General features: G+C 31.3%; 2 protein-coding genes across 4 annotated transcripts; one reads left to right on the plus strand and one right to left on the minus strand.

Annotated features, from left to right (window-relative positions):
• The first annotated feature begins 118 nt into the window (after positions 1-118).
• On the plus strand, positions 119-4,431 carry LOC111028420 (epsilon-sarcoglycan). The gene is made up of 6 exons (XM_022307064.1): positions 119-916; positions 1,015-1,160; positions 2,536-2,614; positions 2,717-2,918; positions 2,988-3,162; positions 3,576-4,431. Exons 1-6 carry the CDS (start codon positions 769-771, stop codon positions 3,813-3,815), a joined length of 990 nt encoding a protein of 329 aa, XP_022162756.1. The 5' UTR covers positions 119-768; the 3' UTR covers positions 3,816-4,431.
• LOC111028416 lies at positions 4,231-17,136 on the minus strand. 3 transcript variants are annotated; one of them, XM_022307055.1, is made up of 9 exons: positions 17,024-17,136; positions 9,473-9,796; positions 7,432-7,991; positions 7,080-7,296; positions 6,902-7,014; positions 6,025-6,305; positions 4,968-5,955; positions 4,707-4,906; positions 4,231-4,641 (listed from the first exon to the last, which is right to left on the minus strand). In XM_022307055.1, exons 2-9 carry the CDS (start codon positions 9,720-9,722, stop codon positions 4,470-4,472), a joined length of 2,781 nt encoding a protein of 926 aa, XP_022162747.1. In that variant the 5' UTR covers positions 9,723-9,796; positions 17,024-17,136; the 3' UTR covers positions 4,231-4,469. The 3 variants fall into 3 exon arrangements, with proteins under 3 accessions (XP_022162747.1, XP_022162746.1, XP_022162748.1); XM_022307054.1 differs by lacking the exon at positions 17,024-17,136 and adding an exon at positions 11,410-11,711; XM_022307056.1 differs by lacking the exon at positions 17,024-17,136 and adding an exon at positions 11,162-11,302.
• Between the last annotated feature and the right edge of the window lie 2,703 nt (positions 17,137-19,839).

Raw genomic sequence — 19,839 nt, forward strand, 5'->3', positions numbered from 1 at the left:
TAATAATAATAATATGTACAGACGTATTACAACTATTATTAATAGGATTATTATTTATTATTACTATTACTGTTATTGATAAGGTGCATATTAAACGACACGCCCACCCACGCTGACGTCAATGTGTCTCCCGACACGCGCGTATTATTATTATCGCGACGATGCGCCTGCCAGCCGCGGACTACCAGGCGCCTGCGTGGTACCCATGTCCCATAGAATAATAACAATAATAATAACTCGACGACGACAACGACGATGTGTGTATTCGTGGAACTCGAAAAGGATTGTAAAAAATATAATATGTCAAAAAACGACGATTTGGAATACGGCCACGGGCAAAACAAATATTTGGCGGAAACTCACGGAGTGCCACCGCCGCCGCAGCCGGTCCCCACTGCGCGCTCTGACCGGCTGATCAAACACGGCCCGCACACTGTAGACACTAGACACACGTTTATGATGCTCCTCATCTGCGTCTGCTCTCGTTTTTCGTATTCGCCACTGCAGGTGCAATCGATAATAAATCATCGGTACGTTTCGCCGTATATTCGAGAACGCGTAAAAAATTTTAAAATCCGACAACCGAAGGCGTGTTGAGCGAGATTTTTAGAATCGGCCGATCGACGCTAAACAGCGCCGTCCGAGGTAGGCGACCAATCGTACACGTCGGCGCTCAACTTCCGACCCGGGTACCGTTCGGGCGCCGTTTTATTTCGTGGTCATTGTCTCGTTGTTCCGGAATTGTTTGACCCTAGGTCTAGCTGCACGATGCACCTCACAACTACGGTCTTCGCCGCGTGCATGTGCATTATCGCTACACTGGGGCACGTCCAGCCGGCAGCGATTACTAGAGACGTGAACGAAACGGAAATGTTTTACTACGAAATTCGCCCGGAACTTTTTAACTGGACGAACGGTATTTTGGAATTTGATTCGAATATAATTTGAAATAGGTTAGACCACCCGGTCTCTCTTTCAGACGGTTTTAACACTTTATTTAAAAAAACAATCTAGGAGCAGATACCAAGTTCGTGTTCACGCCGTCCTTACAAAATTACCCAGACTTGCTACACTGGATACATTACAAATTCAACAGTAAAAATAGACACGGATACTTGTATGGAACGCCGCCTGCCGGTTCGGTGGACCGACAAATCCTAGTAAAAAATAAAATACATGTTTTCATAATGATTATTTATTATTCTTATAGGAACATTTATAGATTGGAATTAATACAGTGATTATTTTAGTGGAGGAACTAGGAACGTACATAATTTCAAGGAAATTATTAATAACGATACTACAATTCAGTGGCGTGCTCAGCGTTTTTGAAAGGAGGGGGTTTATGAATTTTTGACTTCTGAGACCACAGTATATATGTTACGGGCAAAGTGGAAAATTCGGACAATGTATACAATGGCCGAAGTATATTGGGCAATGTTAATTGTGAAGTATTTATACAAATAATCTGCATAATATTATTTTACCTAATCAATGATATTATATACTAATTTAATTATACTCGTTTATATGGTTATTTATATAAGAGTAATACAATTTTTTTTTAATTTATTAAATTTTAAATGTATTTAAAGGTAATGCAATAAAATATTATGTGCATAATGTTCAGTTATATGATATTATACATGAAATTCATTTGTCAATTAGACATGGAGGTAGAAATAGAATGGAACACGAGATTAATAGAAAGTACAAAAATATAACTAGAGATGTAATAATGTTATACTTAAATAATTACGAATCGTATAAAAAGAAGGGAAGTTCAGCTAAAAAAGGGTTAGTTGTAAAACCAATCATATCTTCTGAAATGAATTCTCGCTGTCAAATTGACTTGATCGACATGCAAGCACAATCAGATGGCGATTATAAGTTCATATTAGTTTATTAGGATCATCTAACAAAATATATTATGCAGATTATTTGTATAAATACTTCACAATTTACATTGCCCAATATACCTCGGACATTGTATACAATGCCCGGTCACTGTGTACAATGTCGGGCATTGTATACATTGCCCGAATTTTCTACTTTGCCCGTAACATATATACATTCATTACTTTATCATATATTTTATACGACGAAATTAAACCAGAGGGGAAGAATATGACCCCCCAGTGAGCATGCCTCTAGTATAATTTGAGATGCACATAATTTTAATATTTTATATTGCCATTATTTTTTTCACCCTCATCGTTGTTACAAAAACCATCAACTTTTGATATTTCAATGGCAACCTGCTATACTTAAATGTTTAGAATTTGATGCAGTCATACAGATTGGTTTTCTAAAAATGTATAATTTCTTTATTCTAGTGACCATATTTTGTAATTTAAAAGAGGGAAATAGTACAATAGGTTGACAGGATACACCCCAACAACTGTATGCCTTCATGTATTTTTTGTCATACATCATTTCTTTCATTAAGCATTTTTTTCCTCTAATTCTGTACTTTTAAGCAATAACAATAGATATTTCATATTCCGCTGGTAATTTTAATTTATATTTATTTAGTTAGATATTATTGGATTAAACAAAAAAACATACCAGATTGAGACACAAGTTATTCAATTAAACATTTTTGAAAGATCTGGTAAATATTAATCATGCATTTTGCAAATTAAGATTTTTATTTTTATTTGTTATAACTTATAAGTTTATATTAAAAGTATACCAATAAATATTTTTTTCACAGAATATGCAACAAATGAAGTAAGATTTAAAATTAATAACTTGAATGTGGAAGATATGTTTCATGAAGAACGCATACCATACTTGCTGGATATATTCAGACAAAATTTATGGTTGGGTAGTAAACAGGATTTGTATGTAACATTTCTAGCATCTGCTAGTGATCTAGGACAACGATTACCGTTAGACCCAAATGATACAGAGGGGTAAGTCATTTACGGTTAATAATTACCATCCATAATTGTATTTAAGAAAATTTTATACATGTCCATCAGTGTTATTGTCAATTTAGGAAGCACATCAAATTTTTCAACAATATTAAATGATCTCGAGAAAGAAATTAGTCCATTGCAAAAAATGAATAAATGTCCAAAGGATTTTAAAAGAACAACTGTTGAACGATATTTTCGAGCAAATGGTTTCAATTTGGACTGGTGCAGTTTCAAACTTGTATGTAAAATATAATACTTATTATAATAATATTTTTAGACTGAAAAATAAACACATAAAGTTAATGATATAATGTGCACTAATTAATATGTATCTTAATCAGAGAATATTAATTATGCACATGTATTAACACAACCTATCAAAAGAAAAATTGTTAGTCAGTACCTACTTAATAAAAATATTTACCAAAGTAAATTTAAAAAAAAACGATTTTGAATTTGTAATATTCAATGAAAACATTTTTACCTACTTCACATTTCTAGTGTTATTTTTTATACAACTTTTCCAGTTCCATATATTTATTAATACATAGTACAATTAAAAATATGAATATATTTAATTAATATATTTTCATTCATGGAATCAGGATAAATCATATTTTCAACTTAGATGTATTATTTTCTTAACTTTAGGTGGAGTTGACTATCATAAACCAGAATCACACTATGGATATTAAAGACAAAATATCTAGCACTAAACATGTGGAAGAAAATGTTTGGGAATTAATGGAATCTCTTCAATACAGTCAGTCCATGTATACAGATACTTCAAAATTAACCATTACATTATTTATTTTTATAATTCTTGTAATTGGGATTATCTTTAGCATTGGTGTATTTAGATGGTATAAAAAAAAAAAATTATTTTTTTGAAAAAAATAAACAAAAAATAAATTAAATTTAAATTATTTAAATTGTTTTATTTTTAAAGACATAAACTCTTAAATATATGTAACACAATTGATTGTTATGTTTGACACTTTCTCAGTATGTCAATTGTAAATGGATTTTAAACATTGTCCAGATTACAAAGATTAATTATTAGACTAAATAAAACATTAAAAGTTTTTAAAACTTGAATTTTCAATGTTTTTACAAATTAATTGAACTTAACCCACATAATATTATTTAAGGTAGTTTATTGTTTGTTTCCTAATTCTTTACAATAAAAATAAGCAAGTTGTTCTAAATACATGAACATACTTATGTAAGTTAAGAACAATATAATTTCAAAAACTAATTAATCAAACTAAATATTAAATTTGAAACAATAGTGCTTAAATTTTTCAAGGAAAGGTTAACATCAAAAACGCTTTGATAAAACTTTCTATACAATTTTAACTAGTAAATATATAAATATTAAAGCACAAAAAAAAAGAATAAAATAAAGAGAAAATGGAAGTTAAAATTATCGTTATACCATTTACAAAATAGATTTTCATTTGTTTAAAGATTTAAAATAAGAATGAAATAGTTTTTTTTTTTTTTTTTAAAAGTAAATTAATCAATGGAAAGTCAAAATTGTACTTATGAAAATTGGCATTCAGTAACAATAAGTGTCTGAGTTTGAGAGGTTTCAATACCATTTGGCTTGATACGCACATTTTGTAATGATCCCATGACGTCATCTTTATCCAGATCAGAAGAATTACTGTAACGTAAATATGCAAAACCTCTAGGGCCTCTCCAAGTAATATGCCTAAAAAATGGTATAACGTTATCTTAAATCTCTACAGCAAATATTATCATATTGTCGATACGTACAGTGGTTTAACTCCACGTTCCATTAAAGCAGCCTTTAAATCACGCACTCGAACATTATTTGCAATATTTCCAACTTTAAGTACAAATTCATCACCACTAGAAGATCTTGAATAATTTGGTTTTACATTTGAGTTATAGTATCCAATATGGTTGTTGTTGTTGTTATTGAAATGAGGTCTTGATTCTTGTGTATAGTCTCTCTGATAACATTAAATAAAAAATTAATTTGAGTTATTATTAAAAAATGTATGTATACTATACCTCATCAGATTGTGATGTCATTCCATTACGATATTGTGGTGGACGGAAAACTCTAGAACTGGTGTAATTATCCTGACGAGGTGCAGAACCTTTAGAATAGCTATTACGGCGAGAAATGACTCCGTCATAGAAACTATTTTGACGAGACAATGGATCGTTGGAGTAACTGTTATGACGAATGCCATGATGATTGATTCCACCATTTTGACGTGAATCTGGTCCATTAAAGTTATCGTGGCGTACCATAGGGCCATTGAAATATCTAGTAGGACGAACAGTCGGACCATTTAAATATCTGTTTTGTTGCATAACGGTTGACCTATTAGAATCATGTTGATGCGTTCTGCTGTTTGACCTTATGCTTCCATGATAAGATGGCCGTTCTTGAGAATAGCTGTTCTGACGATAATTTTGTGAATAATATTTTTTTGGACTAGGCAAATAATCTCTTTGAACTTTACGCCCAACAGACATTTCACGATCTTCACGATCAATATAATCACGTCTAGTAGCCCGCGAATTACTACGAGAGTTATATTTACTATTAGATTGATTGATGGATTGCTTATCAATATCATCTGAATTAATACGTTTGCGTGACTGCTTTGGACGAGGCCGACGTTTATTTTTGGGAGTATCCATGGATGGTGAATCAGCTTGTGTACCATTAGAACTTTTGGACTCAGTTACTGTTACTGGTGATGTTACAGTCTTAGCAGATTCTGATTTTGTACGACGTTTGTTAGGTTTTTTGGAAGAAGAACGAAGTTCTTTTTTATCATGTTGATTATTACGTTTTTCAGTTGAACTACTGCGATGCTGTTGGCTTGAAGTAGATTTAGCACGTTTATGTTTGATCTTTGAGTCAGTATTTTTAGAAACAGGTGCTGATGAATGCCTGGAAGAAGACCGATGATGTTTTGATACATTATCTTTAAATACTGAGTCATTGGTTTCAGATCGGGTTGAATAACGTTTTTGACGATATCTGTTTTGAAAATAAAATTATTATAGTCTTATAAGTAAATACAAAAATAAGTTAAAATAAAAATTTTACCCTTTAGGTTTTTTATAGGTTCTTGGTGAAGGAGGTATTTCTTCAGGTTCACTGTCCACATCTTTGAGAGTACAATCAAAATCGTTGCTTTGTTCTTGTTTCGTACGTAATAATTGCAAGGGTGGCATTTCCAATAACCTCCGTTTAGAAATGTAATTCCAAAACACGTCCTTGGGACGATCAAGACGATTCTCCACCCGTATAATCTCATTAGATGTAATAATTATGTCTACAGGTACATCATAAGGCTTGAAAATGTCAGTTGGAAGTGTGTCAAATACCTTTAAAAAAAATTTAATTTAATTTATTTTAGGTAAAAATTAATTAATGTTTTCCTGAAAAGTTTTTTAATTTATAAATAATAGAAAGTGAGTAAAATGAAAAAAAAATATGGTTAGGTCTGGTATGTAAAAATACATTTATTAAGGGGAAAAGCTAACATTGCCAACCTGATAAATTCAAATACTCACATTATACCTAATAATAATTTATTTATAAATACAATAACATTCATTGATAAATGTAAGTTTCAAGAAAAGAAAGAAAAAAATGATAAACAAAGCGTTACAAAAAATTGATAACTTCAAAACGAAGTCCAACCAACAGATTCTGATTCCATAATTGCTCTAAAATAGTAATATTAAGCAAGTTCCAAAAAAAAAAATTCAAAAAATATACTAAGGATGGTACAGTGCATTTTAGCCAAACATACCACTGGTGGTAAACCCAAGGCAGTATGCATTCCCTATCCCTATCTTTTACCATTATAATAAAAGCAGTAAGCTGGCAGTAAATTTATTGCAGCATGAAAATTTTATTAGGTAGCCTGTAACGCGTTAATGCTAAATTAATATTATATTAATAACATATCACATACCTGCACATCATGTACAATAGTAACTACTACAGTATTATCAGTCACCATATTCAAAGAACTTAAGATGACAAATTCTAAATCACAAAATCCATTTCCAATTCCAATTCTGCGACCTAATGATGAAATAATTTTTTTTTCAATAATAATGATTAAAAAAACAAACTAAGTAGTATATTACCTTTTTTATCAACAGCAACAGATCCCAGAATAATCATATCTATATGAACATCATTATTTTGATCCAAAGTTATTAATTTATTTCCCCATTTACGAAGTCCTTTTTGAGTACTAGCTGACCTCAGCATTTTTGCTGATGGTTCAGCAAATGGCAAAGACACATTTTGCAAGAGTCCTTCCTTTAAACGAAGCAATGGAACCAATAATCTCTTACCCCACTAGAAAATGAAGGTTAAGTTAGTTAATTTTATTATTTACATTAAGTATCAATTTGAAATTAATAGCAAAAATTGGGTAATTGTAATTAATGTTTGCCTGCATATAACCTGAAATAGAATCAAATAAAAACTCACATTTAGTGTCAGAAAACGAGCTGTTTCTTGAGCTTTATCAGGAGTGACTTGCACAGTTTTTGCTTTTTTAAATTCTTCCAACTTTTCTAATAATAGTGAAACGTTATTACATCCTTTGAAATTTGGTATACGGTTAAAGCAAGGTTTTGGAAATATAACTAGAGAATTTTCTTCCATAAATTCCCAAACTTTTTGACGAATATCTTTCTTGGATGTTTGCTCTAATATGACACTGTCATCAATGCGCACTGGTTTACTTTCTAAGCCTACATCTAATGCAAGATAGCCATCATTCAGATTACATTGTTTGGTTTCATTTTCTTTAACTTCGTTCATATTATCAACATCTTTTATTTCTTTCTCATTAGACTGCACACTTACATCTTGTTTAACCTCTTCATTAGACTCACTTGTTCCATTTTCTACTATAACCGAATGTTGCTCATTAGAAAGTTCAGTATTTTCCATTTTCAAATCAACAGAGCCATTAACTTTGTTTGTATCGGTTCCATCAGATTTACTGTCATTACATTCTTTGGTTACTTCAGTTTTAGGAGAAGCTATAAATATAAAACATACAATTTAATAGTCATTATGAATATGGTGAATACAGAATCAAATAAAATGTTAAGAAAAAGATATTATAACAACAGTATACACTATGTACTCATAGATTATAGGTAATTATTAAAATATATAATTAAATTGAGCACAAAAAGGCTGTAGATGAGAAGTATTTAAACTATTTTATCACACGACCACATGTCTGTTGTCAAAATTATTAGACATGCAAGCAAAATATTTTTAAGATTAATTATTTATAATAATATAAATTCATCAAGCGAACAAATTTAATAATAATTATGAACAGAGGCATTTCTCTGTTCGATATGGCTCAGCTTTAAGTGACTTATCATTAATTAAAGCTGGAGTACCGCAAAGAGCTGCAGCGGCACCTCTTCTGTTCAATCTGAACACATCAGACCAACCCACTACCAACCTCTTCACCATTGGTGACTTTGCAGACAATAAAGCCATCCTAGCCCTCCACCATGACCCACTCCAGGCATCTAACAGAATCCAAACCCACCTCGACATCCTCTAAACATGATACAAAAAACGGGGATTCAAACTCAACAAATCCAAATCCATCCACATCCACTGCACTTTCACTCTCAGACCAATAAGCTGCCCCTCCAGCTCACTTAACAACCAACCTCACCAAATCGCTCAAAATGTCAGATACCTAGGTCTATACCTAGATTGCCGACTCACGTGGGCTACGCACATACATAACAAACGTTATGTTTGTTTTGTTTCGCCTTTTCCTTTCATCCAAATATGTCACTCTACATAATAAAATCCTTATGTATAAGGTACTCCTCAAACCTATCTGGTCCTATAGAATCCAACTCTGGGGATCAGCCAGACTCCAACATAAACCAAATCCAAACATTTTAGATTCTAAATGCCGCCAGCAGATAACTAAAGCTCCTTTTTATGTATCGAATGATACCCTCCAAAGAGACCTCCTCATTCTGATGTCGCTAAAACCCTATAAAAACGTTTCTACTCTAAACTTTCAAATCATCGAAACCCTCTCATCCAAAACCTCTCCTCTCGAACAATTACGGGTGACCCTGGCCAACATTTAAAGTTTAGTTGGTGCCGTGATCTACTAATCGACTAGTTGACTAGTCCACTAACTACTACTATCCCACCATGAAGTGTTATTATTGAAGTAACTTCTTCAATCAAGCCAACCATGACCGATGACCTACTATGTATCCCTCCATTGGGTTTATTGTTAATATGTGTATACAGATTGTAAAAATATTAAATAAATGTCAAAAAAAAAAAAATTTTGAACAGAAAACTGAAATTAAATGTTCTACATTTAGAATAAAAAAATATATTATTGTATTATATTAATCGTCAAAATGGTTATTATTTTCACTTCTATGCTACAGCTCGGTTAACAAATACTGGAGACATATAGTTTGAATACCTCTGCCCTAGACTATAGCTAAAATTTACTAACCAGAAACAGTGGGACTTGTTGGTGGTGATTTAGACACGGGGCTCCTCAATGATTGATTAAGTTTAGCCTTATTTGATTGAGCAAGTCGTTCAGCAAGGCTAGGTGATTTATTACTTCCTGGGCTTGATTTAGTTGAAGATGGGGAACGTCCAGATTTGGAAGGGCTTGATGAAGCACTTTCAGATTTGGAATTATCATCAGAGGACTTAGGGCTCTTCGGAGAACCAGTTGTAGTTTTTTGTTGACTCATGTTTCCAGAAACTACTAGTTTTGGGCTAGGCGGATTTCTTAATTGTAAACCTTCGTTAGGAAATTGTTGTAGATCTAATCAAATAAAAAAAATTATTTCAAAACATTATAACTAAAATTGTATTAAAATCAACATGATAAAGAAACTTAATACCTAGGTACATAATATATTTATATCTAATATTTAATTTATCAATATGTTTCAAAAAGATCACCCACCTACCTATCATTTTTAATTTTTAACTTCTAGATACAGTAAAAATATTAATTTAAGAGGACACCACAACCTGCATGTATTGTCCTTGTCTCAAGGTACGGTTTCCAAGGAACGGCTAGTCTAGACTCTAGACTAGTTGCAATGAGATCTCTGCTATGGAACAACATTAAAGTCTCTGCGGCCGATTACAGTACTGGTCTATAAGCAGTATCTGGAGCACCTGGTCGCTGGGAAACCATACCTTTACAGGCATACATACAACACGACACACTTGTGTTCAGCAGTTTCAATTTTGTTTAATATAATTTTATAACACAGAAAATGTACCTAATAAAATTTAAAAGCAAGTACATCGATTAGGTTTCTCAAGAAATTTTTAATTAAGCAAGTTAGTTCTTCCGGGCTTCCCTACAAGACACCCTTCAGTAGTGAAATCAGTCTGATGCCAGAGTTCCCTATGGAGATGAGAAGAACTGGTGGTCTCTCACTGGACAGAGTATAAGTAGGTATTACCATATAAATCAAGCTTATTTTTAGTTGGATACATACTAAATTATGTATTGTGTAGATAATGTGTAAGATATAGAAATTATAGATACCTATTTTATATTAAATATATTAACGATGCGAAATGTATGTATTTATATAGAACCACGTCCATCGTCAGTCCATAGGTAGGCACAACATAAATATGACACGGACAATAAATTATTCAAGGGAAAAATAACAGAATGTACGATAGGTACAATACTTCGAGAAACGAGACAAAACTAATTAATATACATGCCACAAAGATAGAGAATAAAATACTGAAGTCTCAGAATAGTTATTATATGCACACATAAAAAAAAACGCCTGCGACATCGGGCGTCGAAAAAATCGACGGTCTCAAGAAATTCGACAACGGGGAGGGCACAAAACACACGGTATAAAATACTTAATATTAATATCGTCGACGACGTTTACGGTTGTAAAGAGGACGACGAACGCCTATAATACGTTATAGTAAGCGTATGCATAGAAATATTGCAATATTTTTCGGGCCAAAATGGCGGAGTGAACGACGACGAACAATGTTTGAGCGAGGTGAAAAAGACGTCGAACGTAGGTACGACGATATCGATACGAAATTACAACAACTACCGCAATTGCCAGCTTTATCGCGCGGGGGGGGGGGGACGTAATATTCGCAAGATTTACAATTTCATTTTCACTGTACTTACGCGGTGTGGAAACGCTCGCGCGACGGACGTCGAAGACTTGCAACACACACACACGTCGTATGGACCCACTATGGACCGGATTTCGTTTTGCATACGACGAGCGATTAATAATTAATAATTCAATAAATCAATGATGTGATATATTATTGTTGACGACGAGGCGGCGGCGGCGGCGGCGGCGGCGAGGTTTTTCTTAATGCGGAGGCCGCGAGTGGGGGTGGGTAACGCGCGTTAAAATGGATACTTACGGGAGTTGCCCATGGTGTGCCGGCCAAAGGTAACCAGATAAATGTGTGCGCCGTTGGACGTCGCCGGCGGCGTTACGTGCGGCGGAAAAACGCTGGCGTGATGGACGGGAGGAGTGGAGAGTTACCGAACGAAAAGAATATTACAACGCTGTTCTCGCCCTCCTCCGACGACGGGTGAATCGTTGACTGTCGTGTCGTTGGCGACTGGCGGACTGCGGTCTCTGTGTCTCCGTGGCGCGGCGTCGTTTGGTCGAGACGGGTTCGCGGCGAGCATCGGACTTCGGAGTGATCAGTGATCGAACCGAAAGCTGCGGCCAGCGACCGACCGGCCTCGGCGGCGGCGGCCCCGGGCCAATGGGAACGCGCGACGCGGCCTCGCCGCACTCGTCCCGGGATTCCCGACTCTCGTCCGTCTATTTTTAGCACCGCGCTAAGAAGAGTGTACGCCGATTCGCGATAGCGTTCGATCCACCTTTTTCGTAATTATACTTTGGCGTAATAATTACAATCGTTATCGCGTGCACGCGCCGTTCTTTATTGCGGATAACGAGCAAATTGTTGCGTTTTTCCTAATAAATAATTATTATTTTTACCTTCACAACTATCGTCCGATTGGCGTTATTACACGGAATATTCAGTGGTTACTATGCCTACACATTTGTTACGTAAAATACTCATTGAATAACATTGTTATTTGCCGATAATACCCACAACACTCTCGATGTAATATTATAATAATCGAAATTCGATGTGTATACATTCGATGTATGTAATAATATTATTACATAAATTATCAACTTTTGGCCTTTATAATAAAAACATGATAATTAAATAATAATATTATTTGGTTTTTAGAAATATTAGATCATAGAAAACTATAACCCGCAGAATGCCTTAAGTCAAAACAAGTGTATATTAATTAATTGCCATTATATTTTTTTGTTTCATTACAACATTTAATTTTCACTAGTATCTATAACATGAATTGGTTTACTTAAAACATTTAAAAAAAAATGAAATTTGAACTAAAGTAGATGTTTAAGCACCCTCATTTAAGTAGGTCACTCTTACCAATATTATACTACGTGTTTGATTTTAATAATAAATCATTGATCACGAAAAACTATGATACCCATGGAGGTATACCTAATATACCCATTATATTATGTCTTCTAGGATATTTTATAATTTATTTAATTAAATTTATTTTTTGATTAGTATTAATTTTAATAGCCAATTATAGGTAGGTATCTACAGTATGTTGAAAACTGAATAAACTGTGTTTTACATACAAAATTATTGTCAACTTAGAAGTTAATACTTAATACCGACGTTCAGTAGTAAATAGTTAAAAGGTTTATGGTATAAAATATAAATAGTTAAATATTTTATATTTTAAGGAGCTTTTAATTATTTTAAAACTTTATTCTGTAATCTGTATACAAAATAATTTATGGTAATAGTTTCAAGTTACTGCTAACTACGATAAATATACTTTTTAAATACAAGTATACAACCAATTATTAAATAAGTAATAAATAAAATCTACAGAGGAAAGTCGTGATTTATTATTCCAACACCTTAATTCATCGAATATTGACAAAAAAAAATGTGCATAATAATTTGTACTTGTTAAATATACCTATTAAGAATAAAAAAAATTGTTGGAAACCTCGTTTTGTATTTTCAAGCCGTAGATATAAAAAAGTGTGTTACTATTCACTACTTAAAAATAATTAAAAGTTTTTGTAATTTTGTTTATACAATAAAATTGTGGATAATATGTATTTTCGATGTGTTTAATTATTGATGGGAAAACGTACGACGAACCTTGTAACAAATTACACGCTTATAAATAAAAAAAAATGATCAACTTTTTAAAAAACAAAAACAAAAAACATTCAAAATTTTCAAATACATAGAAATATATGTAGGATATGTTGTACCCACGACCCACGTAGCACACGTTCTTTCGTCGTTTTACTAACGCAGAAGTAATATATCAAAATGTACGACGAGCAGTTCCAATTTTGTATTGTTAGCTTAAATATTGGTGTGAATTGACGTATCATCAAATTTTAATGCAAAAACATAATATTTTGTATTCCCTCGTTGGTTTTTTATGATATTTTAATTTTTAAGAGAGTAATGTATTATGATATGTAAAGTATATTGACATGTTGTGAATTTATGTGTTACTAAAATAGAGAAAACATATGCAAGTACAACACTACGACGTCCTCTTAGAACTTAAAATAAATCTAAATATTTTTAAAATGTTCAAGTGTTTAAGAAATGATAAGTTATAGTTTAATATTTCAATATTCGGCAATGAATGAATAAAATAACGAAAATCGTTCTAAGAGATCGTTATTTAACGATTGAATATCCTATTTTGTCAAAGTTTAAATTAAAAAATTAAAATTATTATTAACAACGCATTTAATTTAGAAGCAAATAAATATAAAAAATCTACAAAAAGTGTAAAATTATATCATATCTATATAGATAAAGGTATTGAACAATTTGGTAAACTGTTCAAGTATTTACAGTAATTTATTTTATTTTATTTTTGAATAATAAAAACATAGTCGAAGACTAATATTACGTAAATATTACTATTTTATTGTAATTTTTTTTAGTTTTTTTTTCAATAATTTTGAAAAGTATGAAGATTTTTCCCAACAATAATTTTCTACCAGAAACCAACCAAAGTTGATGATGCACCGTTTTTAAAGTTTACATTACATAACAATTTAAGACAATCATTATAAAACAAATAAGAATATTGATCGCTCTACTCAGGATCTAAAAGAATAACATTTTGATTTTCTTAAAGTGAACTGACTTACAGATGTATCATAATGCAATTAGAAAATTATTAAAAATAATAAACATGAGTAACAAATATTCATATTATTCATCCATCATTGATATATAATACATTCCACATTAAACAAAAAATAAGTTTGACTTTGTCTTCCAATGTCCAAAATTTAAGTTATTAATTTGAATTTTTTTTATATTTTATAGGGTACTTTACAAATTGAATAGTGGTCCTTATTATAGGTATAAATTGAAATAAAAAATAAATATACTGCATATTACTATAGGTGTATTAGTATATACCAGGGGTGGTCACTGGTATTACTATACCAGTGGCGTCTATGAGCTATCTTAAATCGCAATAGTGTATGTATTGGACTAATACACATACTTTCCTCAAGTGATTGGGTAGGTACTGAGTGCAGTGGCATATCCAAGGGGGATGTTTGGGGGTTATGACACTCCCATTGAGCTGTGTGGTATTTAATTAGTACACGAATTAAACTTGAAAGTAATATTAATTAAATTTCATAACGTATTAATATCATCTATTGTCCTAAAGTCCTATTGATCATAACGGACATAATGTATATATATTTTTGTTAGTTAAAATCAAATTAATAGTAATTATAGTTGTATGTATATTTTACAATATTTCTGATACCCCCTTATAAAATCTCAGTTACGCCACAATCAGGTCGATTCGGATGGGAATTTTATAAGTATTTAAAATGACTTTTGTTAAGTTGGATACACAAAGTATACAAACAATAACCACTTCTGGTATATACCATGAGTCAAATTATTTATTTGACATTTTTACAAAATTGTCATCCTACTTTTTCACATGTATAATGTTTCCGCTGTTTAAATATTAAATTAAATTATCAATATAGGGAAAATCTAACTATTAGTTTTATCGTTTTGATATCATTATAAAATCGCGATTGTGTCTGCCTATACAGTATATGGATTAGTGATTTATTGTGTTAGAGCCTTATTCTATACAGGTAATAAGTACCTACTTATCTAAAATCTAAAGATATTTATTTCCGTTTTACTTAATGAAACTTGTTTTGATGTAATGCTCACAGTACATTTAATTGATACTATCAAATATTTTATTTTTATTATATATTATTATGTTTGATGAGACTAAGTATCATGATACTTAAGATAACGTGAACGCAACACGATTGATAAACTGGGGATATATGATATTTATCACTATTTTTAACACAATGTAGTAAATATTAGTAGTTATTAAAACTGACTTATAAACTTAGTACATGAAACAATTTCGAATTATTTTTCTTAACAGGATGTCAGCGCACCATTTGTGTTAAAAGTTATAAGCTACCTAATAAGATAGGGTTAGTTCTTGTAAACGTAAATTGTCTATGTTGCGTGTGAGTCGGAGAGAGAAAACAAATGGTGAGCTGACCATGTTATATTTGTCATATCCTTTTACACATCATTTGTCGTCTTACATAGGTAGTAACTAGTAAGTAGTTTAATTTAATAAAGAATATTTTTATGAATCAATAGTTTATTATGTAATATTATATAATATATAACTATATAAGTAAATGTAATATTTAACTGAAATAAGCATTGTAATTTGTAAGTATTGTAAATTAATGGTAAGAAATGTTAACACATTAAAAATTATATTATAGGTAGAATAAACCTAAAATAAGATAAAAGATTTTCTTTAAAACACCTTATTCAATTATTACATATTTTATTTGTGAATAATATTTGATTTTGATTTACTAGTTATGACTATTTAAGTGTGATCATTGAAAACTTAAATGTTTATTTTATAATTTGAAGACCATAATAATTAATACTTGTAGAGTTTTAAAGTTAACGCCTGACATTAAAATATATAGTAAACTTATGATTATGAATACATTTTTTAAAATTGTCTCCACTGAAAATAACTTAAAATCAGTATTTATCATTAATGACATAATATATGACTATAATAATAGTCATATCATTATAATTCATAAGTATAAAAATATAAAAATATCAATTTATTTTCTCGAGAAAGTTTTACCCAAATAATGACTTAATAAATAATAGCTAATTTATTTATAAATTTCTTAAAATAATTACTAAACATTATTTAATATTTAACATATTATTAACATGAAAAAAAGGTGGGAATATAAAACGTGTGTTATAAATTCATATGAGTACAACATATTATGACATGCTTTTTTTTTAAAGTTACTATTATAATATATTAAATATAATTTATCTTCGAGGATCTATGAATTAAAAAAAATTTTTTTTATAAAGAATTATTTTATACCCGTGTAAACTTAAGAGGTGTCACAAATGTGTGATTTCCTCCTCATGTTATTTCTCTGTCAACTGTGTAAATATTATTAATATTACTTATTGTACAAAAATGTATAGATTGTAATTCTCCAAATAAAGTCAATTATTTAAAAAAAAAAAAAACCCGTGTAAACGTACAAGCAACACCTTAAATATAGCTAAAATATCGGTAGAATACCCAACCTAGATTAAATCTATATAGATTAATATTCTACTCTGTGCCCACGTGATACTTATATTAAGTTAGCGAGAAGGTTCCCTACAGACTACCCTTATACATACATAATTTCAAGTTATAATAATATAATACCTATTATAATTTATATTCGATACATTATAATACATATTTTAAGTTTACCTATAACGACTTAAAATATGTTAGGTGTACCATACAAAGTAGAAAAATTTGTTTGAAAATTGTTGGATAGGTACTTACATTGTATCTTCCGAGTAGGTAATTTTATTGACCACTTCACTTCATCGTATATTATCAACAAATGAAACGCACAAGGTTAAACCGCGATAGTGAAATTATAAGATGGCATTTTGTATATTTTATATTTAGAGAAGTTATCGAAACTTTCAGCTGTATATTGTCGTTATATCTACCTGGTGTTTAAACGACTTGCCAATTAAAATGTTTAGTGCAACGTATGTTCTATTGTTTTACGTACCTATATATACTGTTATAGGTAAGTCGCATATAATTTCTTAGTTACCACTACCTTGATAAATATTTAGATAATTAAGAAATTACGCTTGATTTTATTTTGCAAATTTAATTTGCCTTTTTTGCTGATAACGCCGCCACATACCTACCTATAAATTGTTAGTCTTATTCATATATAATTTTGTTTTCGATAATGTTATGTGGATTGTATAATATAAGTGGTTGTATATATGTACAAGAGGTGTCTACTTATATTTAGTGGTGCAAATCATTTTATTTTTACAGGGGGTAAACCTAGAAATTTACTAGCCTGCACCCACCCACCAACCATCATTAATTATCATAAGTTTTATGAATTAATCAGTATTCAGTACAGTATTGCATAATATTTTACATTATAATTATTTATTATAATTTATATAATCTTTACCAGCAGGCAGCTACTAGGATTCACCCATAGATATATAAAGAAATAATTATAGATCCATGAATTCACCATATAGGTACAAACAAACCTATCGACATTTTTTTCATTCTTTTTGGTAGGGGGTAAGTGTCACCCTTCCCCTGCACCTAGGCATTTTTGTCACCGCTTGTACTTGAAGTATTTACTTTTAATAAGACGTATCGCTGTACCTATAGGTATATATAGGTGAATACATAATGGTGACTTCTAATGTTATATATAATATATTAAGTCATCATTTATACATCCATTAAAGGTCCCCACACACTGTCGCAGTCGCAGTGGCAGTGGCGGTGGCGGTAAAATGAGTCCCCGGACACAATTCACCGCCACCGTGGCGGCACCGCCAAGACAAAAGAATTTTACCGGCACCGCTGCAGTGTGTGGGGACCTTAATTGTACTATACCTTGTACAAAAGATGATTGACTTTTATAAAACACATTTATAATAATACCTACACTTGGTAGCCGCCGGCCATAATATAAACAATTTATACATCTTTTGATAATTTTTAATTATTATATTTTTATATTTTTTATTTTTAACAATAAATAGACAATCTATACCCTTGGGCACAATAAGAATGTGTGATAAGTGAGACGTTTTGTACATGAAAAAGTGCGAGGAAAGAAGCCATCCAGTGAAACCACTACCTACTTGTTTGTTTTATTTTTTTAAATTATTCTTTGAGTAAATCTCGATACCATTTTATAATTTTGAGATATTATTATTTATTACTACATATTATACGAAAACAATGATTTCAATGAACAATTTTAAATATTTGTAATATAAAAATATACTTTTTATTTGTATTTAAAAATTTTGTTTTGCGTTGACACTCTGAGCATCCCGTACATCCACCTAACTGTATTTTTGGTAGCCCCGTCAATTAATGTCCTAGATCCTTCAATGCAGGTGGCCTATAAATAGTGGCGATATGCGTCATAGGAAACAATATCTATAAGTGCCTATACTGGATAGGGGTATTATTTGGCAATTGTAATACATAAGTATTCTAAAACTTGGAAGTCAGGATTTAGGGTAAGTACCTACTCCAGTAGAGGATAGATGATATTTTTAAAAACTCTGGTGTATTAGTATTAAGAGGACGTCACGCACCCGCATGTGTTGTTTCCGTCTTACAAAATATGTACAACTTAGCAAAAACTGTTTTGCGAGGGACAACTTTTCTCGCACTATATTTGCTGTAGAACCACCAAATTTTCACAACATGCGAAGAAGAACTTTATCGGTACAACAGCGTGCTTTTTTTTAATTACGCTAGCCAAACATTTTTTATAAGCAAATGAAAAAAAAAAACAAAATGTTTAGAACAAATACCTTTTATTGTATTTATGTTTTCTAAAATATAGCCAAGCTGTTGCATAGATAATTTTCTACTTTATACGTTCAGAAATTTCGGAGCCACTACTACATTCACTGAAAGATAAAAGTTGTCCCGCGCAAAACAGTTTTTGCTATGTTGTACATTTGTAAGACGGAGACAACACATGAGGGTGTGACGTCCTCTTAAGCTTAACTTTTCCCGTGCACTTTATTTCAATGTTTTCAACGCGAATGCAAATTAACTCCGACGTGATTTTTAGAGTGCAGAAAATCATTCCATATGAAGTCGTCGTCGAGCATGTGAATCATTTTCTAAGGCTGAAAATAAATTCTGCGGGGGCTCAAAACCTGGAGCCCCTCTATATTTTGTTTTCCAATTATCTTATGGTTTTGTGGATACCCGCATATAATGACTATTAAAATGTAAATCAAAATGAAAAAAATTGAGGCCTTCCCCTTACAAATTGCGAATTTTGCTTAAAAAATGTTATGCAGTATATGACTATTGTTAGTTTTGTGAGTATTAATGACTTGTGATGTGAACAAAACTTAAAAAATATTAAACATGTGAAATGGTATATAATATACAATTGACAAATTGTATGAAAATATAAATATAATATCGTCATCTGCATTCAGTGGAGTAGTTGTAGAATTTTTTTTTTTTGGGAGGGGGGGAAATATTAAATACCACATTTTAAAATAGTTATCGATAACTTTCTGATGGCGTTAAAAATTGATAGGTTGTAACTTAAAGCGAGCTGA

The sequence above is a fragment of the Myzus persicae genome, unplaced genomic scaffold, assembly GCF_001856785.1.
Source record: "Myzus persicae strain clone G006 unplaced genomic scaffold, MPER_G0061.0, whole genome shotgun sequence".
NCBI lineage: Eukaryota > Metazoa > Arthropoda > Insecta > Hemiptera > Aphididae > Myzus > Myzus persicae.

Excerpts from the sequence above, each read along its gene's own strand:
- LOC111028420 (XM_022307064.1), top strand. The coding sequence starts at position 769 with ATGCACCTCACAACTACGGTCTTCGCCGCGTGCATGTGCATTATCGCT. Across the intron at positions 2,615-2,716 it reads AAACATTTTTGAAAGATCTG|AATATGCAACAAATGAAGTA; the intron begins GTAAATATTAAT and ends TTTTTTTCACAG. Across the intron at positions 3,163-3,575 it reads ACTGGTGCAGTTTCAAACTT|GTGGAGTTGACTATCATAAA; the intron begins GTATGTAAAATA and ends TCTTAACTTTAG.
- LOC111028416 (XM_022307054.1), bottom strand. Across the intron at positions 7,297-7,431 it reads CTCGTTTTCTGACACTAAAT|TGGGGTAAGAGATTATTGGT; the intron begins GTGAGTTTTTAT and ends TTCATTTTCTAG. Across the intron at positions 6,306-6,901 it reads CTATTGTACATGATGTGCAG|GTATTTGACACACTTCCAAC; the intron begins GTATGTGATATG and ends TTTTTTTTAAAG.